At 35.2% G+C, this 20,189-nt stretch overlaps 1 protein-coding gene across 1 annotated transcript; it reads left to right on the forward strand.

Annotated features, from left to right (window-relative positions):
* Positions 1–1,085: 1,085 nt before the first annotated feature.
* On the forward strand, positions 1,086–12,845 carry LOC131162629 (beta-galactosidase 16-like). Its single transcript, XM_058119237.1, has 19 exons — positions 1,086–1,283; positions 2,587–2,682; positions 2,773–2,885; positions 3,001–3,067; positions 3,706–3,798; positions 3,865–4,008; positions 4,620–4,714; positions 5,194–5,302; positions 6,962–7,046; positions 7,141–7,259; positions 7,373–7,534; positions 7,717–7,898; positions 8,167–8,252; positions 8,744–8,853; positions 9,142–9,246; positions 9,723–9,830; positions 10,297–10,442; positions 10,772–11,111; positions 12,520–12,845. Exons 1-19 carry the CDS (start codon positions 1,086–1,088, stop codon positions 12,628–12,630), a joined length of 2,469 nt encoding a protein of 822 aa, XP_057975220.1. The 3' UTR covers positions 12,631–12,845.
* The last annotated feature ends 7,344 nt before the right edge of the window (positions 12,846–20,189 follow it).

Raw genomic sequence — 20,189 nt, forward strand, 5'->3', positions numbered from 1 at the left:
TGTGACAATATTGGTGCCACATATTTATCCTTAAATCTAGTTTTTCATGCTCGAACCAAACATGTTGAGATAGATTTTCATTTTGTTCGAGATATGGTTTCTCGTGGTACATTAGATATCCGCTTCATTTCTACTAGAGATCATATCGTTGATATCTTTACCAAGCCACTATCTTCCTCTCGGTTCTCTCTTCTTCAGGACAAGTTGAACATTGCGTCTGCATAGTTAAGCTTGAGGGGGCGTGTTAGAGACTTATCCATAGCAACAACCAGCGGCTCTTCACAAAGCAGTTACACGAAGATCACGAAGATCAATTCAAATATTTCTCATGATTCTTAATATGTTTGTTTAAATATGTAATCGGTTTCAATTCAAGTATTTAAATTCAAATGTATTACTCTGTTCCTATCTTTTCATGATTTAGTTGTAATGAGAATGTATTTTACATCTCTATAAATACATGTTTATGCCTGTGTTTAAGGATTTGAGCTTTCACAGGGACAAACAAAGAAAAAATTAAAAAATAACTTGTTTTGCTTAGTTAATACGTTTGAATATATATAGCAATAAAAATTTAAAAAAGAAACTTTTTCAACCAATGTGGTGCTATTCTACTTATGTGGGACAAAAAATAATAATATATATATATATAATATTTAAACATATTAACAATATATATTCAAACGTATTAACTAAGAGCCGTATGAGTCTTTTTTTTTTTTAATGTTAATTAATCAAAACCCTAGCTACTTGAGAAAAATGAGCAGTCCAATCAAATCCCTCCAACTCATTTTCGAGCACACAGAAAGAGATATTTCTTATTTAAAATTGAACCCAAAATATCATATCTATATTTCCTCTCTGGCTCTCTCTCTATCTCTTTCTCTCTCTCTCTCTCTGTAAATATAGATATATATATATATATATATATTAATTGGTACGTAGGATAATTTGTGGAGGACTCCTAATAGGACTGTATGTATGAGCACTGGCCAGACGTGCAACTGGGTTCATATATTATATATAGATAGAGATTATAATACACATACGCACGGAGAAGAAGGCAGAGAGAGATGGGGGTGCGCATGCAATGGGTTTTTTACAGTTGGTTTTTCGCATTAACAAGAATATTGCTGCTGGCGGGTGCGGACGGCGGTGATGGTGCTGCTGCACCTGACGGCGGCGGCGGAGGAGTAAGTTACGATCATAGATCGCTCATCATCGATGGCCGCCGAAAAATTCTCTTCTCGGGTTCTATCCACTATCCGCGCAGCACTGTCGATGTACTCTCTCTCTCTCTCTCTCTCTCTCTCTGAACGTTTGTGTTGCTTAGATTCATACAATCATACATGCATATATAGAAGCTGGAATACGTTATAGCCCTCGCAAATGCATGGAATTTTCATAATGAAGAATTGAACATCAGAGTGTTTATATATATAAATCACAATTTGATAGTTACCTAGACAAAAATATGTATTTATTACAATTTTATAAAATAACGAAAATGGAAAATAGGGAATCTGAAATCATACATTTCTCATTGTCCTGGGTAGGTAAGACAGATCATCTTTCCCATAGAAATACAGGCCACCTACCTAGCTTCTCTCTCTCTCTCTCTCTCTCTGTATATATATATATATTGCATGAAGCTGCATCTGATTTTCGCCCCTGCTAGAGAATTTTATCGGTGAAAATGATTATTTCTCTTTACGGAGTACTTTAAATGATTATTTTCTTTCTATTTTTCTTTTTATAACAAACAGAATCTCTATTTTTTTCGAGGACCGGGTTCAGGCCCTTGTTTTTGGGAATGTTCATATCTTTTAAAAGCAAAACCTAATTTTGAATGCTTTTTGGATAACGGATATTTATGAATTTCTAAAAGCAAAATCAATGTAAAAACTTTTAAAAGCCAAAAGGCTGGTTTAATTATACAATATCTTATTTTTCACGTATCTTTAATTTTTGTAAATCCTCATCACAAAATGGACACACTCTTGTGCACATGTTTTTACTTTTAAATAGTACCAAAACAGTTGTTGAGTTGTTCGTCAAACAAGGCCTAAACCACCTTCATAAGCATACTGCCATTTCTTGCATGAGTAAAAATTCATTTTGAAAATATTTATCTACATCATCCCAATTGACGTAGTTTTGAAGATGGGAAAACATGATTTTGACTAGTGAATTGCTTTGTCACAAATTTTGGATCGTCAATTGAAAGTGGCCGTGGAGTACGTATAGATCATATCAAATACACCATACATTCTTCATACCACATTAAGAATTACTTATTTTATAGTTTAGAATTTTAAATTCGAATCTTAAATTTTAGTTTCTATAATTTAGATAAAGCTGCAGCACAATTTTGAAATTAGTCTTTTGTAATTATGACTCCTTATGCAGTCGTACGTACACGTAAGCAGCTTTTTTTTTTTTTTTTTTTCCAGATCACTTAATTTCTCAAACAAAACACCTCAAAATTTTTTTAGCAGTGATTTATTTCAGTGGCAACGTTAAGATTGAACTTGAAATTGAGCTTCGACCAAACATACCCTTACTAGTTTTGGTGTTTGGGAGCAGATGTGGCCGTCTCTGATCTCACAGGCGAAACAAGGAGGACTAGACGTGATAGAAACCTACGTGTTTTGGAACATCCATGAACCCAAACCCGGGGAGGTGATTTTAAACTCACACACTCTCTCTCTCTCTCTCTCTCTCTCTCTCTCCTTATGAATGAATGGTGTTGTTTCCATTTGTGTTTCGTAGTATGACTTCAGCGGGAACAGAGACATAGTGAGGTTCATGCAGCTAATCCAAGACCAAGGCCTATATGCATGCCTAAGGATTGGACCTTTCATTGAGAGTGAATGGTCTTACGGGTAAAATCACTATCTGCAAAGTTATTTTTCACATGAGAATTTGAGGACGTTGAAGCTAGCAGCACTAATTCATTTGGGTCTTAATGATGGTTTTGATAATTTACTGTGCTTGCAGAGGATTACCGTTTTGGTTGCATGACATCCCTGGAATCGTTTACCGATCTGATAATGAACCATTCAAGGTATTGACTTTGATATGTTTTTAATAGCAACTGTCAAAGACTTTTTCCCATATTAAGAAGCTAGCTCGCACCTTCTAAATTAAGCAATGTTTGATGAACTGTCTATATTCTAAACCAACTGGTGCAGAAGATAATGCATCTTTCTTCCTCTGCTAATTCCATTATGCTTCTGATACCGAAAAAAAAAGTATAATACTGGTTGGAAAGCGCATGAACAGCTTAGAAGAGTTGACTTTCGTATATGGCTGCTACAGATCACAGAAACAATACAACAATTTATTAAAAAGTATTATAATATATAATAGGGTGTCAAGATTACAGCTGCCATACATTTTTAAGTCCCCAATGGACTGACCAAATGCTTCTGCAGTAGAAGGTAACAGCTAACAGAGATCCGAAGTGCCACAAATCATCCCTGCCAAAAAAAATAGATGTTTTAACTTAGTTCCCACTAAATATAAAAATAAAAAATAAAAAATAAAAAGAATCACATGGTGATTACTTCAATAAAGGAAAATTCACCAAAAAGCGTTAAACGAGTCATGTTGTGATTTAGAGATAAAACAGAAGATTGCCTTGTATGACATTAGATGCAGCTATAGCAGCTAGCTAATGCTTTTCTCATTTCATTTTGGCAGTTCTACATGCAAAATTTTACAACAAAAATAGTAAACATGATGAAATCAGAACAGCTGTACGCTTCACAAGGGGGTCCAATCATACTATCACAGGTTAAGTCCAAAAAAAAAAAACTTATTATATGCCATTTTCATTGTCTAAAACTTGCACATTTTCAGATTGAGAACGAGTACGGAATGATAGAAGCAGCTTTTGGCCCAAAAGGGCCATCTTATGTCACTTGGGCTGCAGCAATGGCCGTTGGCCTTCAAACGGGTGTACCGTGGGTGATGTGCAAGCAAGACAATGCCCCTGACCCAGTTGTTAGTTCCCTCTTCCTTCATTATTAGTTGATTTTGCCCATTGAAATTTGATTGTTATTCACTTTCCTCAAACTACTGATAAAACAGAGAAGCATGGACTTGTAGTCCAGTGCCGACTCTCCTGAGGAGAAGCATGGGTGTCGTGGATGTATGCATGTTTAAGTCAATGGAAACTTCTAGTCCCATATTTGGAAACTTGGAATTTAAACTATAGATTTGGACTTATGTATATATGGATAAATAGCAATACATAATTATATTGAGCTTCTCGTTTAAACCCACAGAAATCCGAACGTTAAGACCTCAAATTGACAATGCTCCCAAGACAGCTTAAAACTGTTTGAAAAACAGTCATAGCTAGTTCCCGGCAGACCACTTCATATGTTGATTTGTGCTGTGGTTATTGTAGGTCTCCCCTTTATGTAATTAGGGAAAATTCTTAATGACTAAGAGCTCACAATTCTGAACTCAACCATCTTGAAATACTCAGACGCATATGTTAAAGCTTATTTACCATCCAAATCATTTTTCAAACTACCATATAATTTCTGATGTGCTGGGATTGAGTTTTAGCTCTATTGAAATTTTCAACTAAATTTTACAATTTTCAGATCAACGCATGCAATGGGTTGCAATGTGGAGAGACATGGAGCGGACCAAACTCACCAACTAAGCCAGCAATATGGACAGAGAACTGGACACTTGTGTACGTTTTTTTTTTTTTTTTAAAAAAAAATTTTGAGATCCCCAAACGAAAAGGGGGAAAATAAAAAGGAAAAACAGAATGCATTAATGAATAACCTTCACAGTAGGGTAAGACCAGATATGGCTAGCCCAAGTGAGGCTCGATCATGCACCATCCTATACAGAATGCTTTGCTAAATACTCTCAACATAAGCAAGTCTCTAACCACATGCTTCCTCTGAAAGAGGATGAAACTCAATGCAACAGAAAATTTGAATCATTCAAGCTACCTTGATAATGTGCATTGCCATGTGCCTTTTTCTATAATCTAGAGCTATCGTGTGTTTAGAATTTAAAAAATGCAATTATGAGAAGTAGAGTCACAATTAAACCAAGACAATATATCTATATGGACTCTGCAGCCTTACAGAATACAGATAGTACCTCACATATCATCTTCTTATCTCAATCTATTGCACTAAAACTTGCATTCTTTTGAAGCTATCAAGCATATGGGGAAGAACCACGAACCAGGTCTCCACAAGATATTGCATTTCATGTTGCATTATTTGTGCTCAAGAAGCAGGGAAGCTACATAAATTATTATATGGTATGGTAATCTCTCTGAAGATATCTTATTTTCTTCTCCTTTACCTTTCAGCTTTTGGCAAATGATCAGAATAACAAAAGTTACATATCAATAGAATAACAAAATACAAGAACATACACAAAAGTCCATATATATCACTTGCATTTCAAGTGAAAAATTGATTAAGTAGGGATGATGTATAGGAGAAAACAAAATATTTTTTGCACAAACAAATGTAGCCAAATTATTTTTCAATTTTTTTACAATTCATACTTCTATAAATAGTGAACACAGATTTATATTGTTCAAGTCCTACAATTCAATTTAACTCGTGGATGCAGAAAGTCAATTTTTTATTTGTATTAGGTTCAAATAAAAGGCGGCGGATATATGAAGAAACAAAATTTTTACTTTTTCTATGGCTTTTGACACCGAAAATATAAGGAGGAAGAGCTTGATACAATAGATAAAATGCTGAGTTTTCCTGGATAAGCATAACTAACCTAACACATTAACTATTAAATTTGAAGGAAGATGGATTGGATTGATTGCAAGTACGGTTTCATAGGGATAACATGGTGGGGACCATTTGAGACAGATCTCTTTCAGATTCTTGCAGAAATTTTGCAGACAGAGTTACTTTATGTCAATATTATTTTACTTTTCCAAATCCAAGTTCTTTCTCTACTTTATGTCAATATATATATATATATATATATATAGAGAGAGAGAGAGAGAGAGAGAGAGAAGACCCTTAGTCTTGGAGCATCAGAATCCTGTTAGTTAGCTTTCTTAGTTCGTTAATTCAGTTTTAAACATAAGTGGCTCTCCATTGATCTTAATCACACACAGTGATCATATTTTTCATGTTAGTGTTTTGACATTTGTTATCTAAAGGATCCTTTTAGGACAATATTCTTATGTTCTTCTTTCAAAAGTCAAAGTGTATTACTCATTAACCAATAATATACATTTTACGAAAGCTTTAGAATATGGAAAGGGGTTTAAGCATACTAATGTTCTTCATGGAAATTTCGATTGTGAAAGTTTGTTTACTAATCCAAACTGTCATTGGAAGCAAATCAAAACCATGCAAAAAGATTTTCCAAGGGCAATCCAAACCAATGTACGGTAAACTTTTCAACGTTGCATTTGGGAGCATTGAGTTTAGATCTTACATTTGAATTTAGGTGAATTTGGGCAAATTTCAATACAATTTTATATTACATCTTATCCAAATGCAATACAAATCTAAATCCAAGACCTCTCCAAATATAGAATAAATGTAATTTGAAATACACACACACACATATGTAGCTGAAAAATCTTATTAAGAATGTTTTGCCCTATTTAATAATAATGACATCTTAGTTTATGAAGTGATTTACACCATTCATGGTTTTACATACAAAATAGACACAGATATACATGAAGACAAAACACTGCAATTTAAGCAAAATGAAAATCCCTCCAATCTTTAACTATCAAGCACTCAATATAATTTTAAGTAATTTTGGATAAACTTAAATTCTTTTCAAGGATCTGTCGTCTTATTTTTAGGAAGATTGTAAATTTTTACCCACAAAATACTTCACACTACCTGCACTTCCATACATAGATATGAAAACATGTGGAATTAGATTTAGATTTCAAACTTATAATGAAATGATTTTTGACTAGTATCATGGAGGCACCAATTTTGGAAGAACAGCCTCCGCGTATGTATTGACAAGTTATTATGATCAAGCTCCTCTTGATGAGTATGGTAAGTTCTCCACTTTTTAAATTTTTTTACTTTTTCTGCGTTATAGCATTATAGTAAATTTCTAAATAGAAGTTTAACTTTCTCTCAACTTTAGGCCAGATTAACCAGCCACTTTGGGGCCATCTTAAGGAATTACATGCTGCGATAAAACTAGGTGCTGAGCCTTTACTTTATGGAACAAATACGACAATCTTTTTGGGTCAATTGCAAACTGTAAGAATGCAGAGAGTGACGTTATTCTCATTCTTAGTGTTTCTCCCTTCAATTTTTATAGCAAGATGTCATGATAAAGTAATATTAATACTTGAAATTGTGCTTCATTGCAGGCCTATGTATTCAATGCAAATTCAAGAAAATGTGCAGCCTTTCTTCTGAATAATGACAGCAGAGATGTTACTGTGCTATTTCAGAATAATAGCTATGATTTAGCTCCTAAGTCAATTAGCATCCTACCAGACTGCAAGAATGTAGCTTTCAACACTGCAAAGGCAACTTTCAAATCCATACAACCTTTTATTTAAGTTTTTTTTTTCTCAAGTAATTTAATTTTGATGTTCCTATTTTCTTTTTTTTGGCAAAGTACATCATTTGTGCATAAAAACCTGAAGTAAATTATATAAACTCCGAGATAGTGATATATATTTATATCCTGCTCATACTGAAAATTTAGGTAAGCACACAACACAGTACAAGATCAGCACAACCAGACCAGAAGTTGGACTCAGTTGGACAATGGCAGCAATATACAGAAGCTATCCCAGACTTTGACAATGCTTCTTTAAGGGCAAACATGTTATTAGAGCACATGAATACAACAAAAGATTCATCTGATTACCTCTGGTACACTTTCAGGTAAACTAAAACTATATACAAAATCTCACTCTGGCTTCAAAGCAGCTTAAATTTTCTGAAACTTAAAACCTTGCATTTGGGAGCATGGCATTCAGACTTCGGATTTAGATTTGTATGGATTTGGATTAAACATAGTACAAAATTGAATTAAACTTCTAACAAATCCAAACACCAAAATCCATAATCCCAACCACAATAGAAATGTTTCTATGCTGTTCACATGACTTCTAAATATTAAAATGTTTTCTACACAAATGTGTAATTGCAGGTTCCAGCATGCTTCCTCTGAAGCACAATTAAGTGTGCAATCACGTGGGCACGTTGCACATGCCTTTGTCAATGGAGAACCAGCAGGTAGCCAAGACATAATCTTCAGTGTTTGGAATGTTTAAAATAAGGATGATAAAAAAAAATTAACATATGACTTTACAGTACTTGATCATACTGAGTAAGCATTGCTAAAATATTTTAAAGACAGAAAAAATCACATGAAATAAAAGCAACAGTCGAGGCAACTTTTTTTTGAACTTTTGCAAAGGTAATTTTCAATGCTTTATTACAGAAAATTTCTAATCAGATTTAGCTTAAGAAGTGTGTGTTCTCTAAATGCCATTTCTGATCCTCACTGCCTTAATTTTCTATATTGTGAATACTATGAGAAATTCCAGAGATTCAACACCCCCTTTTTATACTTAATCAATGCAAATAACTTCACATAATCACCCAGGTGGTTGAGCTTTTCAACAGAGAATGATACATTACCTCACAAAATTTCCTTTCTACACATCAAAAGCTTCCAATGATTACTTAATTTGCTCTTGCCTCTGTCAATTTTTGTTCAATAGGATCAGCACATGGAAGCCATCATGATCCAGGGTTCAACCTGCAGAATCCAGTTACTTTGGGAAATGGGACAAACAGTGTATCCTTACTTAGCGTCATGGTCGGATTGCCGGTACAATTGAATCTTGATTCCCCACTGTCTTCATTGATTTCAATGCATCATTAATTGAAGGGCAAAGCTTCAAGCAATAGAATACATGCACAATTTCAGCATTGAACTTCTAAACTGAATATACGGAACACATAATACAACTTTGCATTTAGATAGACAACATTCTCCCCTTGAAATGGTTACCGGATATAACCTCTTGTTTCACTTCTACCAGCACAAAAAGTCCCCTATTATACCTGCATTCTATACTTTTGATACAATCTAGTGACTTTACTTTGCTGTAAATAGGATTCAGGACCATATCTTGAGCGTAAGACTGCCGGAATACATAAAGTGGAGATTCAAGAACGAACAGGATCTCAAGATTTTGAAAATTATACATGGGGTTACCAGGTTGTAGTCTTCTAGCCACCAAAATGGCCTCTCTTCACTTCTTTTGCAATGCACAAAGGATTTTATTAGACAAACTTAAAAATTGTCTTTATGGCATCTAATACGAAAATTCCACACATATTATTATAATATTTTAGCAAAACTAGGCGCTGTTTTTATTTTTTTATTTCTTAAATATTCAGGGCCCAACTGATTGTAAAGAATGAACTTTTAATTACTAGCCCTTGTATCATTTTAAATTTTCTTTTTCAGCTAGTTATTACTCTTCACATTCTTGATTTTGTTCAAATTGCTAGTTCAGTCACCATTTTTATTTCCTTTTGAATTTCATTTATAATCTTTATGTACTTCTCTATTCAAACTCAGCAATTTTAAGAACTGTTTATACACTTCCTTCTGTCCCATAAATTAAAAGACAAAACCCTTAAAATTCATAATTAGTTTGTATATAAACTCTGCTGAACAATTTCATGAAGGTTGGCTTATTGGGAGAGAAATTACAAATCTACACTGATCGTGGATTGATTAAAGTTCAATGGAGTACGTTTGGGAACTCTAATGGTCAACCACTCACATGGTATAAGGTATGGAGATCCATTCTCATATGCTTGGTTCAATTTATGATATGTACCAATAGGAAATATCTGATTTATGGAAAGGAACACAATGGCATTGTATTGCCTATGGTATGCCTAGAATCACATGCCCAATTTAGACAAAAAAAGTCAATAGATAAAATAGTGAATCCATCTAATCCACATGAAAACTGCGTTTCACTGGGTGTTTCTATATATAGCATTTCAGGACATGACCAGTAGTACAGAAAAAAATTATGGTCATTCAGGTGTTTCTTTTGGTATTCTCTTAATTGTTGACAAAAATTAATTCTCTTTTTCATAACACAGTTTTCATAGGATTATTGTACACACAACTTTTTTTTTTCCCCTATAAGAAGCTATGTAAAATTTAATAGAAGGTTTTTACTGTTGTTTTGAACTTATTTTGTTATACTGTAACCTGCACTAATTTTTCTTGGTTGCTACCAAGCAGGCATTATTTAATGCACCAATTGGAGATGGCCCCGTTGCATTGAACCTTGGTTCCATGGGGAAAGGAGAAGCTTGGGTTAATGGAAATAGCATTGGTAGGTATTGGGTCTCATTTCACACTGTCAGCGGAAATCCTTCACAAATATGGTATGCAACTACCTTTTAAAAAAATATATATGATAACTTATACGGTGATCCGGTGGTACCTAGATGTTTATTAAGCTAGTATAGCATACAAAATTTTAAAGTCAAGCATTGTACCCCCAACTAATGTTAACAAATTGTGATGCATATTAATAATTCTAAGAAAAAACTCATTTTTAAATAAATATGAAATTTCCCGAGTCAAATAATTCTAGAACAACATATGCAGTTTTTTTTTTTTTTTTTTCTTTTATTAACTTGATTAAGAACTTATAATGAATAATCCAGATGTAAAGCATCTCATTCGTATAATTGATCTTTCTTCTCTTTAGGTACCATATACCTCGGTCTTTCCTAAAACCTACAGGCAATCTACTAGTTTTACTGGAAGAAGAGGCCAATGCATCCCCTCTAGGGATATCCATAGACACCATTTCAGTCCCAACAGTTTGTGGACATGTGACTGATTCTCATCTGCCCCCGCTGGCTTCATGGGGAGCACAAAGCCAAAATAACAAGTATGGAGAGAGACCTGAAATCAAGCTTCAATGTCCTTCAAGGAGAAACATTTCCAGTATTTTATTTGCAAGCTTCGGAAACCCTTCTGGTGATTGCAAGAGTTATGCTGTTGGAAGCTGCCATTTGTCAAATAGTAAGGCCATTGTGGAGAAGGTCAGTTTTGTCCTCTTATTTTTCATTACTCTGTTTGCCATTGAGAAAGTAAAAATATATATTAAAAAATAGAAGCTATAATTTTTTTAGGGTTGGGAGTTAGAATGGGAACTTTTATTTTTTTTTCCTTTCTTTGGATACAAAAGGGAAAAGATTTCATTAAAGGAGAGAGAATAATAAATCCTTCTAAGATGAAATAGAAACCAAGAAGGTGAGGGGGGAAGAGAGAGAGAGAGATCAAAATAAGCAAAATCTGTACATTTCTAGCACCTTTACTCCTCCCAAAAACCACGGAAGTTGACAAGAAATTTTCCACCAAATTTGAACATACCGACTTCTCTTCAATTATAATCTGAACAAGCACAAGTGAAGGAATAATGTAGGTAGAGATGGGAATCAAACTTTGAACTGTTAAAGCATGAGGTCAAACATCTGGAGAAGTGCCTTACAAGGCTTCCTACTTTGCAACAGATTGTTGGTATTGACTCATTAGGCCCAATAAAATGCTCAAAGAAAGGTTCACAAGAAAAACAAATTCCCAAGGAATCGAATTTGATTCCCAAACCACCCCCCCCCCCCCCTATTGAAGGATGACAAACCTCCACAGGGAAGGAAAGAAAAGACCTCCTCCTCCTCCTCCAAATCATTCAAATTCTGGTGAAAGTATGAATCTCAAGAGATAGTGGTACGATTGTTATAGAAGAAGAAATGACAGCATTATGAACCATCTGAAAGAACAAAGAAGAGATAAAGCAGTATCCCCCAACCAGATATTCTCCCCAAAGTGAACAGGCCATTCCGAAGTAAGCATACACTAAATATGCAATTCCAGGGGGTATTGATTTTTTTTTTGGGGGGGGGTGCAATGGTAGGGGAAAAAGAGCAATAATGCCCAAAGACAAAAGGAAAAAATCTAGTCATTATTTAATGGCTACTGTAAGATAGCACTCTGCTATTAGTTTGACAAATGAGGGCAATTCCTCTCAGGAATTTTTTTTTTTTTTTTTTCCATTTTTTTGGGTTGCTTTGAGGGGAAATGTGATCTAAAGGGGGAATTCTCAACAAGATCATGTACTAGAAATCAGTGAAACCATGATCTGCCACTATAAATATTCAGTCATCCCCTGCCTGAATGTTTACGTGGCTAAAAGTAAAGGGATTATACTTTCCGCATTGAGGATCTCGTCCTTTTTTGGGATCGTAGTTCTCTCGTTTCTCTTTTAAATCAGTTTCTTTTGCAATCAAAAAGTTCAAGTGATCATGTATAAGACTCTGCCATTGATTTCTAATTTGGATTACAAAGAAATAGCAAACATTGTTCATGGTTTCTTGTTTCTTTACTATAGTTGGCGCCGGTTCATTTCAGTTTTACATCAAACTAAATCATTTTTTACGTGATACTTTGCAGGCTTGTTTGGGGAAAACGATATGCTCTATTCCTCTCTCTAACCAAAGGTTTGGAGGTGACCCATGTCCAGGCATCCCAAAAGCTCTGATAGTTGATGCACAGTGCACCTGAGAATTAGCAGGAATATTTAAATTTTCTATTGGGAGGGCTTACACAAGATTTATCAGTGGTGGAGACGCATGTCCAGGCATTCCAAAAGCTTTGATAGTTGACGCACAATGCACCTGAGAATTAGCAGGAATATTGAAATTTTCTTTTGGTAGGGCTTACGCAAGCTTGTTCGGAGGTGACCCACGTCCAAGCATCACAAAAGCTCTGATCGTCGATCTACAACGCACCTGAGAATTTAGAGAAAATTTAAATTTTTGATGCACAATGCACCTGATAATTCGCAGGAATATTTAAATTTTCTTATGGGAGGGCTTGCCCAATCTTGTTTGGACATCAATTTTTATTATACAGAAAAATTACATAACAAACAGCATCTCTCGACTAAGAGAATACCTTGCGAGTATCAACAATAATATGATACAGCGTGAAATCACATTTGAAAAGGATTGCTCTCCGGGGGCAAATCCATTTGAAGGGTGCGGCGGAAAATCGTCCGAATTGTAATTCCCCCTTCTACTTTTTTTCCTGACAGTATCTCCCGTCCTTCAGTATAAGAACATCTATCAGTTAAGGGGTTCCAGAGAATAGTTTACATCCTGATAGAGTGGCATCACTAAGCTTTCAAGCTCACTACCAGGTGCCAGGGAATTTTCAAAAGAGGTTACTTCAATAAAACACACGCACGCACACAAACAAGAGAAAAGTTCCAAAAAAAACAGAGAAACCTTTAGTACGTATAAACATCAAAATATGTTGGAACTCCAAGATATCTTAAATATGGAGTAGGATCATATATTGGGCTATTTTTTCCCCAAAAAAGAAGGCGATTTCCTTGAAAAGTGTTGGAAATTGACGTTCTGATACCAATTTGTTGATATGAATGTGCATAGGAAAATCTTGCAAACTTGAATTAAACCGGAACAAATAATGCAAACATTTAATGATGAATATATGGAAATTAACAATCAATTATAATGAATAAAGCAAACAAAATCAAGGACGACGTAGTTCAGTAATTTGCTTACGTTCACGGGAGCAAATAGCTGGATTTTCACTATCACTTTGTGAAGCTTACATCAAGCTTAGCAAATTAGGATTACAAATATTGATTAAATACTAATCCTATGTGTACAAAAGACTTAATTTACATTTAAAACATTTATGTAGCAATCCCGCGGAGGAAAATTCTCCAAAATCTCTCAATCTCGTGATCTCTGATACAAATTCCATGACTTGCATTGAATAAAACCGTTGACGGTTTGATCCTGCAACTAGCCTCCTTTTTCTTTGCATCACTATGCTTTTCTTAATGCATGCGTTCCACTCAAATATGAGTCACATCTCCAATAATCTCCATCTTAGCAAATATTCACCACTTATGAGAAATCTGAAAGCATAACCCCGATGCTCCTCTCGGGCCAGTAGATTGGAACCACCTCCCATCTAGAACCTGGAGACGTAAACCAAGTCCAAGCGACATTTGAACTCGTCTGTGGTAATAAGAACTCCACCTAACTGAATACCCAGCTCCTTGAACGATCATTTAAACCACAATGCTACCTTGGCAGCCTTAGCCACTGCCAAGTACTTCGACTCAGTTGTTGAAAGTGTACCTGAGATTATACCCTGAACTTCCAACAATTAGGCCTTCCCACAACATACCCTGTTATAAACCTCTTGTCATCCAAGTCCCCTGTGTAGTTTGCATTCATGAATTTCATAACTGATGGATCGCTCTGTTGCCCACCAAAACGTCCCACTGTATTGGCATAAGAAACCTTTGACATACCTTGAACATCACTGTTCATCCTTGGGTATTGAGCGGTAGACAATTTACATTGATTCGCTAGCAATGTATCAATGACCGGTTTAACATTAACTATGTTAAACCTCTCAAACACCTGCGACGCAAAACCACCTTGAGATAACCACAATCTCCCTACAGTTTTGTCCATACAACCACCTAGAGATAACCCCAATCTCCTTGCAGCTTTATACTTGTGAATCTCCAACCCAAGAATCCTCTATACAACACCCAAAAATTTCATGTCAAATTTTTTTCTCAATGGAGTTTCCAATTGACTAACCTCAGTTGGAATCTTCCCAGCAATTGGCATGTCATTCATATAAAACAATATAATAATTACTCACTTGCATCCTATCACCCTCTTCTCCTCTAGAGTTCCACCAACTCTCACACCTGATTCTTATGTAGTAACTCCATCTCATATACCATAACACTCATCCATCTATTTTTCCCTTTCCAGTGCATTGCATCTTGAAAAATATTAGGAACCTTGCTGGTAGTGATGAATGCATAAGACATTAGGTCATTAAACTCATATCTGAGCAGTGGCCTAATAGTGCACCTGGGCCTAATGTGATCCTGCTAGTCTCCCGAGTTAGAACTCCCTACAATATAAATGATGTCATATCTACCCTGAGTTTGTAACTCCACTTGCATCACAATCTTCTTTCTGCTTTAGTTTACACTATGATACTGCAGGTCTCCTGAGATAGAACTCCTTGCATTTCTGCCCTAAGTTTCCAACTCCACCTGCACAACATGCTCGTTGCTGCTGCAGCTTTTTGGCACCCGTTTCTCTCCATCTACCTGAGTACTTTGCACCATAGCTTTAATCTCAAAAACCATGCCTCCACCGATCACCACCTTTTTACCATTGGATCACCCAACTTGAGCCCAACTTTCTTATACCCCAAAAATATGTACCGTTTAGACATTACACCGAGCTTATATCTCACCTCACTAGAAACGTGCATGGCCTAGACATCCAAACTCTCTCAAACTAGAGAATTCTACCGTATAACCTATCTAAACCTTTCCTAGCAACCCTCCCATCTAGTGATAACTTTGGCAATTGGTTAATCGAGAAACATGTCATACTTGCTAACTTTACCAAAAAGTTCCTTGCAACTTTAAGCTGCAGTTAAGAATCCAAAATAATGTAGTTAAGAATACCCTCCGTTTTGTGTGTGGTTGTTTTACACAAAACAGTATTATCTAACTCATAACTTTCAGCTGCAGCTCCACCTACAACTATGTTACCTAACAGTGCATAGAGATTCCCTGCTAATCCCTATCCCTTCATCACTATCAATACGCCTTTACACACCTTCATGGTCCCACTTTTAGACTTGTAACTATACCTGTTACAATCCAAACTACCTAATGAAATCACATTCTTCTGTAGATCAAGTACATAACTTACAACATATAACATCCTTACCACACCATCAAACATCTTGATTTTGATATCCCTCATTTCGACAACTTTACAGACCACATCGTTTCCCATTAGAAAGGAACCAGAACTCACCAATCTATAAGTGATGAACCAGGCTTTGCTGCGTGTCATGGGAAAATAACATCCCGAGTCTAGGATCCAAGTATTCATAAGGCATTCTGAACCTACTTAAACAAAAAGCATATCACAACCACTACCCCTTGAGTCTCATTCTTTCACTACATTTGCAGATTTTGACGAACCCTCATGAGTTTCTTTATTCCCCTTCCTCCACTTCGAACACTTCGATTTTAAGTGTCCTATTTTCTCGCACTTAAAATAGTGAATGTCCTTCCTCCTTCTGGATTGTGACTAAGTTTTATTATCACTTGATCCGCTCCAGGAATTGCCTCTCCCACGATCTTGATTACCTTTCACCAAGAGCCCTTCACCTTGTGAACTCTCATCTTTTGCCTTCTTCCTTTGATGGAACCCCAAAAATGCACTCTTGTTATCCTCCAACTCCAAGATTTCTTTCCCCATGTCAGAGTCGTAACCAAATTCTCGTCTTTCCATATTTATATTCCTTCCATCTATCCATAATCTATTTGAGTGAGAGTTTTTTTTTATCTGATCTACATTGAAAAACAATCTTCAGGTCAATCTTTTATCCCTTATTTAGTGTTCATTTGCTTGTAATTTGTGGCGTTATTGCTTATTTGGGAATATGAGCTTGCATGACTAATTTTACATGATTCTTATGTATGCATGTTGATTTTGAGTGATAATATATCATTTAAGGTCAATTTTTTGTAGGATTGCATGTAACGACCTGCTTCCTACTATTCTTTTATAAATATATGTATACTGAAATTTATACTGCTCCGATACCGTTTAATTCAAACGAAATTATCAACCTAAGCAGCGAGAAGCTGAATTCATATGACTGAAACTATATATATATATACAATACCAGAGTATCAGAATATCCCTAAAATATACATATACACTATTCTAAAAAACACTCTCAACTGAACTTGGGGCTATACAAAATAATCTCCCAAAAATACTCACCCTACTGATAGGACAGTACAGTAGCCCCTCTACCTGCGAGTTTGATCCACTCGCCTAATTGGCTCACCTGAAAAGAATGTTAAAATAATGGGGTGAGTCGACACTCAGTAAAATGAAATATGCTATTGCTAGTGTGTGACAAGTGAGCTACATGCTTGTAAAATCTGATTTAGAAAAAATACCATATATAACACATTTGAATAAAACCTGTATACTTGCTGCAAAATAAATCATACCTAGGTTGCTTAACATAAATTGATTTTCCTGAATATTTATTCATAATATTGCTAATATCTATATGTATGTCTATTTTCTGTAAATCTGATCATACATATGTATAATAACTGAAAAGATTCCCTAGATGGATAACTGAAAGTCATGATTTAATCCCTCATGACAGGGTTGTGCAGTCCGAAGGTGGGACCTAACCTGATTGGTCTACTAGGATAAGTCAACTAAACTTTGACAGTCAGATCGGTCCCCTCAACCCATATCTAATAGGGAGCCTATCCACAACATAGGCATGATCGACTTCTAAATACCACATACTATTTGAGTAGTGGTTGCACTTTGAACTGAATATAACTATGGTACCGAACTCTGCTGATTGAATCTAGTCCATCAGGATCTGAAACTATATAGGTAACTGATATATCTAAAGTACTGTTTTTACCATGATTTTGTATTAACTGTATTAACCATGATGCTGAAATAAACTGTATCTATATCAATTGTATTTTCTGAAATCAATTGTAGATCTGTATGTCATGGTACTGAAAACTATATAATCATGGTATCATGCAAACTGAACTTACATTTCCCTGTCTATATATTCTAAAAATATGTTCCTAAAAATATTGTAAAACATGTTTCTGTACTATATTCATATTCTCGTGCCACACAATAGTTTTAGACATCTTAAACATAATTTATAATTTGTTTAAATTCATGCTCTGAATAATCAACTGATAAAAACATATAATTTATACGGAAATCATACTAAGGTTGCCTAGCATAGCATATTTCCCTTACTTGATTCCTGCTAAAATCCCCTACTGTGACAGGTCCTACACTCGCAGGGTTCCCCACTTAACACCTTGAAAACAATAGTTACCAGAACAAAATATCATTATTTCTTCGACTACTACATTTCCTACAACTGTTGGAAAGCCAAATAATGTATAAAAGACCTTACCTTAAATTTGGGATGAAATTCAACTCCGTATCGCCAACGATCCACTCTGGCAGACTTGGAGAAAACTTTCCCAAAAGCGTCATGGTGGTCTCAGATAATCGATTCGGCTACTAACGGGGCCGAAATAGAAGAGAGAGGAGAGAGGAATCATAGAGGAGAGAGAGAGGGTTTTTCTGCTAAAAACTTTTGCATAAAATTCGAGTTTAACACTATTTATACTATGGGATTCGTCGACGAGCCACGTCATCTCGTTGACGAGGTCAAGAGGCAATTTGTCGATGAACTCTCTCCTTCATTGGCGAAATTCAGAGTCACCCAAAACATCCTCTCGGTATCTTCTCGTCGACGAGGCACACCTTCGTCGACGAGCCCAGTATGCAACGTCGTCGATGAATGTGAAGTGTTCGGCGAAGAAGTCTGCTGCCTCCTTCAGTTTTGTTTCCCATTTACCCCTTTTCTTTATTATTTAAATACTATTATTCTTTGGACAATTACATTGCACTTTGGATTTAATAAAAAAATTGCACGAAAATTTAAATACGGTATAATATGCATGCATGCAGTCGATCGTCTCTTTACCAATGGTCAACCAACCTAGGCAAAATGTTGAATCTTCATTATTTTCATATTCAATTTTGTTTTATTCAAATGTTGCAATGTTTATGTGATATACGATGAAATTAATCGAGTCATTTGATAATGAATGACGGTAGTTTTATGATTTTTCTCTCAAAAAAGTTAAAAAAAAAAAAATCATCAATTTTAAAGTTTTTTGGTTTTTCTTTTTCTTTTTTTTAAAACAAAGCCAAGTTGTATTTAGAAAATAAAATTTTTTTTAATGAATTACCCCTAATATGATTTTTCAGCAGATTAAAAACCTAATAATGTGGATGTTGGATAAATTAAAAAACCTCTTTTATTAAAGGTAAAATCAATATTTTCAAGTTGGTTTTATGGTTTTCCTATCAAAGAAACCAAAGCATTCCAAGTTCAAAACTTTTCCTAAAATAACCTAAAAAATATTTTAAAATTGAAATTTGAAAACATTTTTTAAGAACTATAAATGGCTTGATTCTTCTTCTAAGATATATAGGCAATCTACTTTGCAAATCTAGACATACCAACCGAAAAACTAATAAGTCACTATCTTTTTTATCTTCTTTATTTTCAAAATTGAATGAGTGTATGTTCATTTTGCAGAGGCATAAATTGGAATGATTTTTAATGAGGTTAAGTCCTCTACACATACCTTACGAGAGTCTTTTTCAAAAGGGGTTAAAGAGTGGAAGATTTTTGAAAAATAAAAATGTCAAAAGAAGAAAAATTGTAGTAAACGGTCAACTGGCCTCTATAGGCAATCAACTGGTGTAGAGACCCAAACCCATAAATAAGGAAAATAAATAAGAAAAGGGTAAAAAAGAGATTTCAGCAGGATTCGTCGACGAAGCTAGTATATTCGTCGGCGAAGTCCCTTTAGTTCTTCGTCGCCAAAATTCAGAGCGTTGTCAATGAAGAAATACCAAGCGAACTAAGAAAAATATCTGCATGGGGTTCGTAAATGAAGGTAGAGCTCCGCCCACGAACTGAGTGGTTGGTTTGTCGATGAAGGCGCCGCTTCGTCGATGAATATGACTCGGTCAAAGGCTATATAAATATCATTTTTGTTTACTTAAGGGGTAAGAAAACCCAAAAGCTCTTTCTCCCTCTCTTTAGAACTAGCGAGTTCTCCCTTTCTTTCTCTACAATCCTTCCCCGTTCGTCGTCTATTTCTACGATCAGAAGTTTTTGCGTGGATCAGGGGAGGAAACTCTACAGTTATAGCCGATCAGATCGTCGTTTTGAAGATTTTGTAGATTGCCCTAAAATCGAGGTAAGGATATGAATTCATTTTCATTTTAGTAGACTTGTAGTAGATTGTATAATATTGAAGTACTGTTCTTCGATTTTTAGGTTTTGAGGATCTCGTGTTGTAGTTTTGGATCAATAAGCTCGTGTTTCAGTTTTCGAGAAAAAGGTAAAGGGTTTTATTTATATCTGTATTTTTA

The sequence above is a fragment of the Malania oleifera genome, chromosome 8, assembly GCF_029873635.1.
Source record: "Malania oleifera isolate guangnan ecotype guangnan chromosome 8, ASM2987363v1, whole genome shotgun sequence".
Lineage (NCBI taxonomy): Eukaryota > Viridiplantae > Streptophyta > Magnoliopsida > Santalales > Ximeniaceae > Malania > Malania oleifera.

Coding starts and splice junctions, on each gene's coding strand:
- LOC131162629 (XM_058119237.1), top strand. CDS start 1,086: ATGCAATGGGTTTTTTACAGTTGGTTTTTCGCATTAACAAGAATATTG. Junction 2,683..2,772: donor ATGAACCCAAACCCGGGGAG/GTGATTTTAAAC, acceptor TGTGTTTCGTAG/TATGACTTCAGCGGGAACAG. Junction 5,303..6,961: donor GCTACATAAATTATTATATG/GTATGGTAATCT, acceptor ATTTTTGACTAG/TATCATGGAGGCACCAATTT.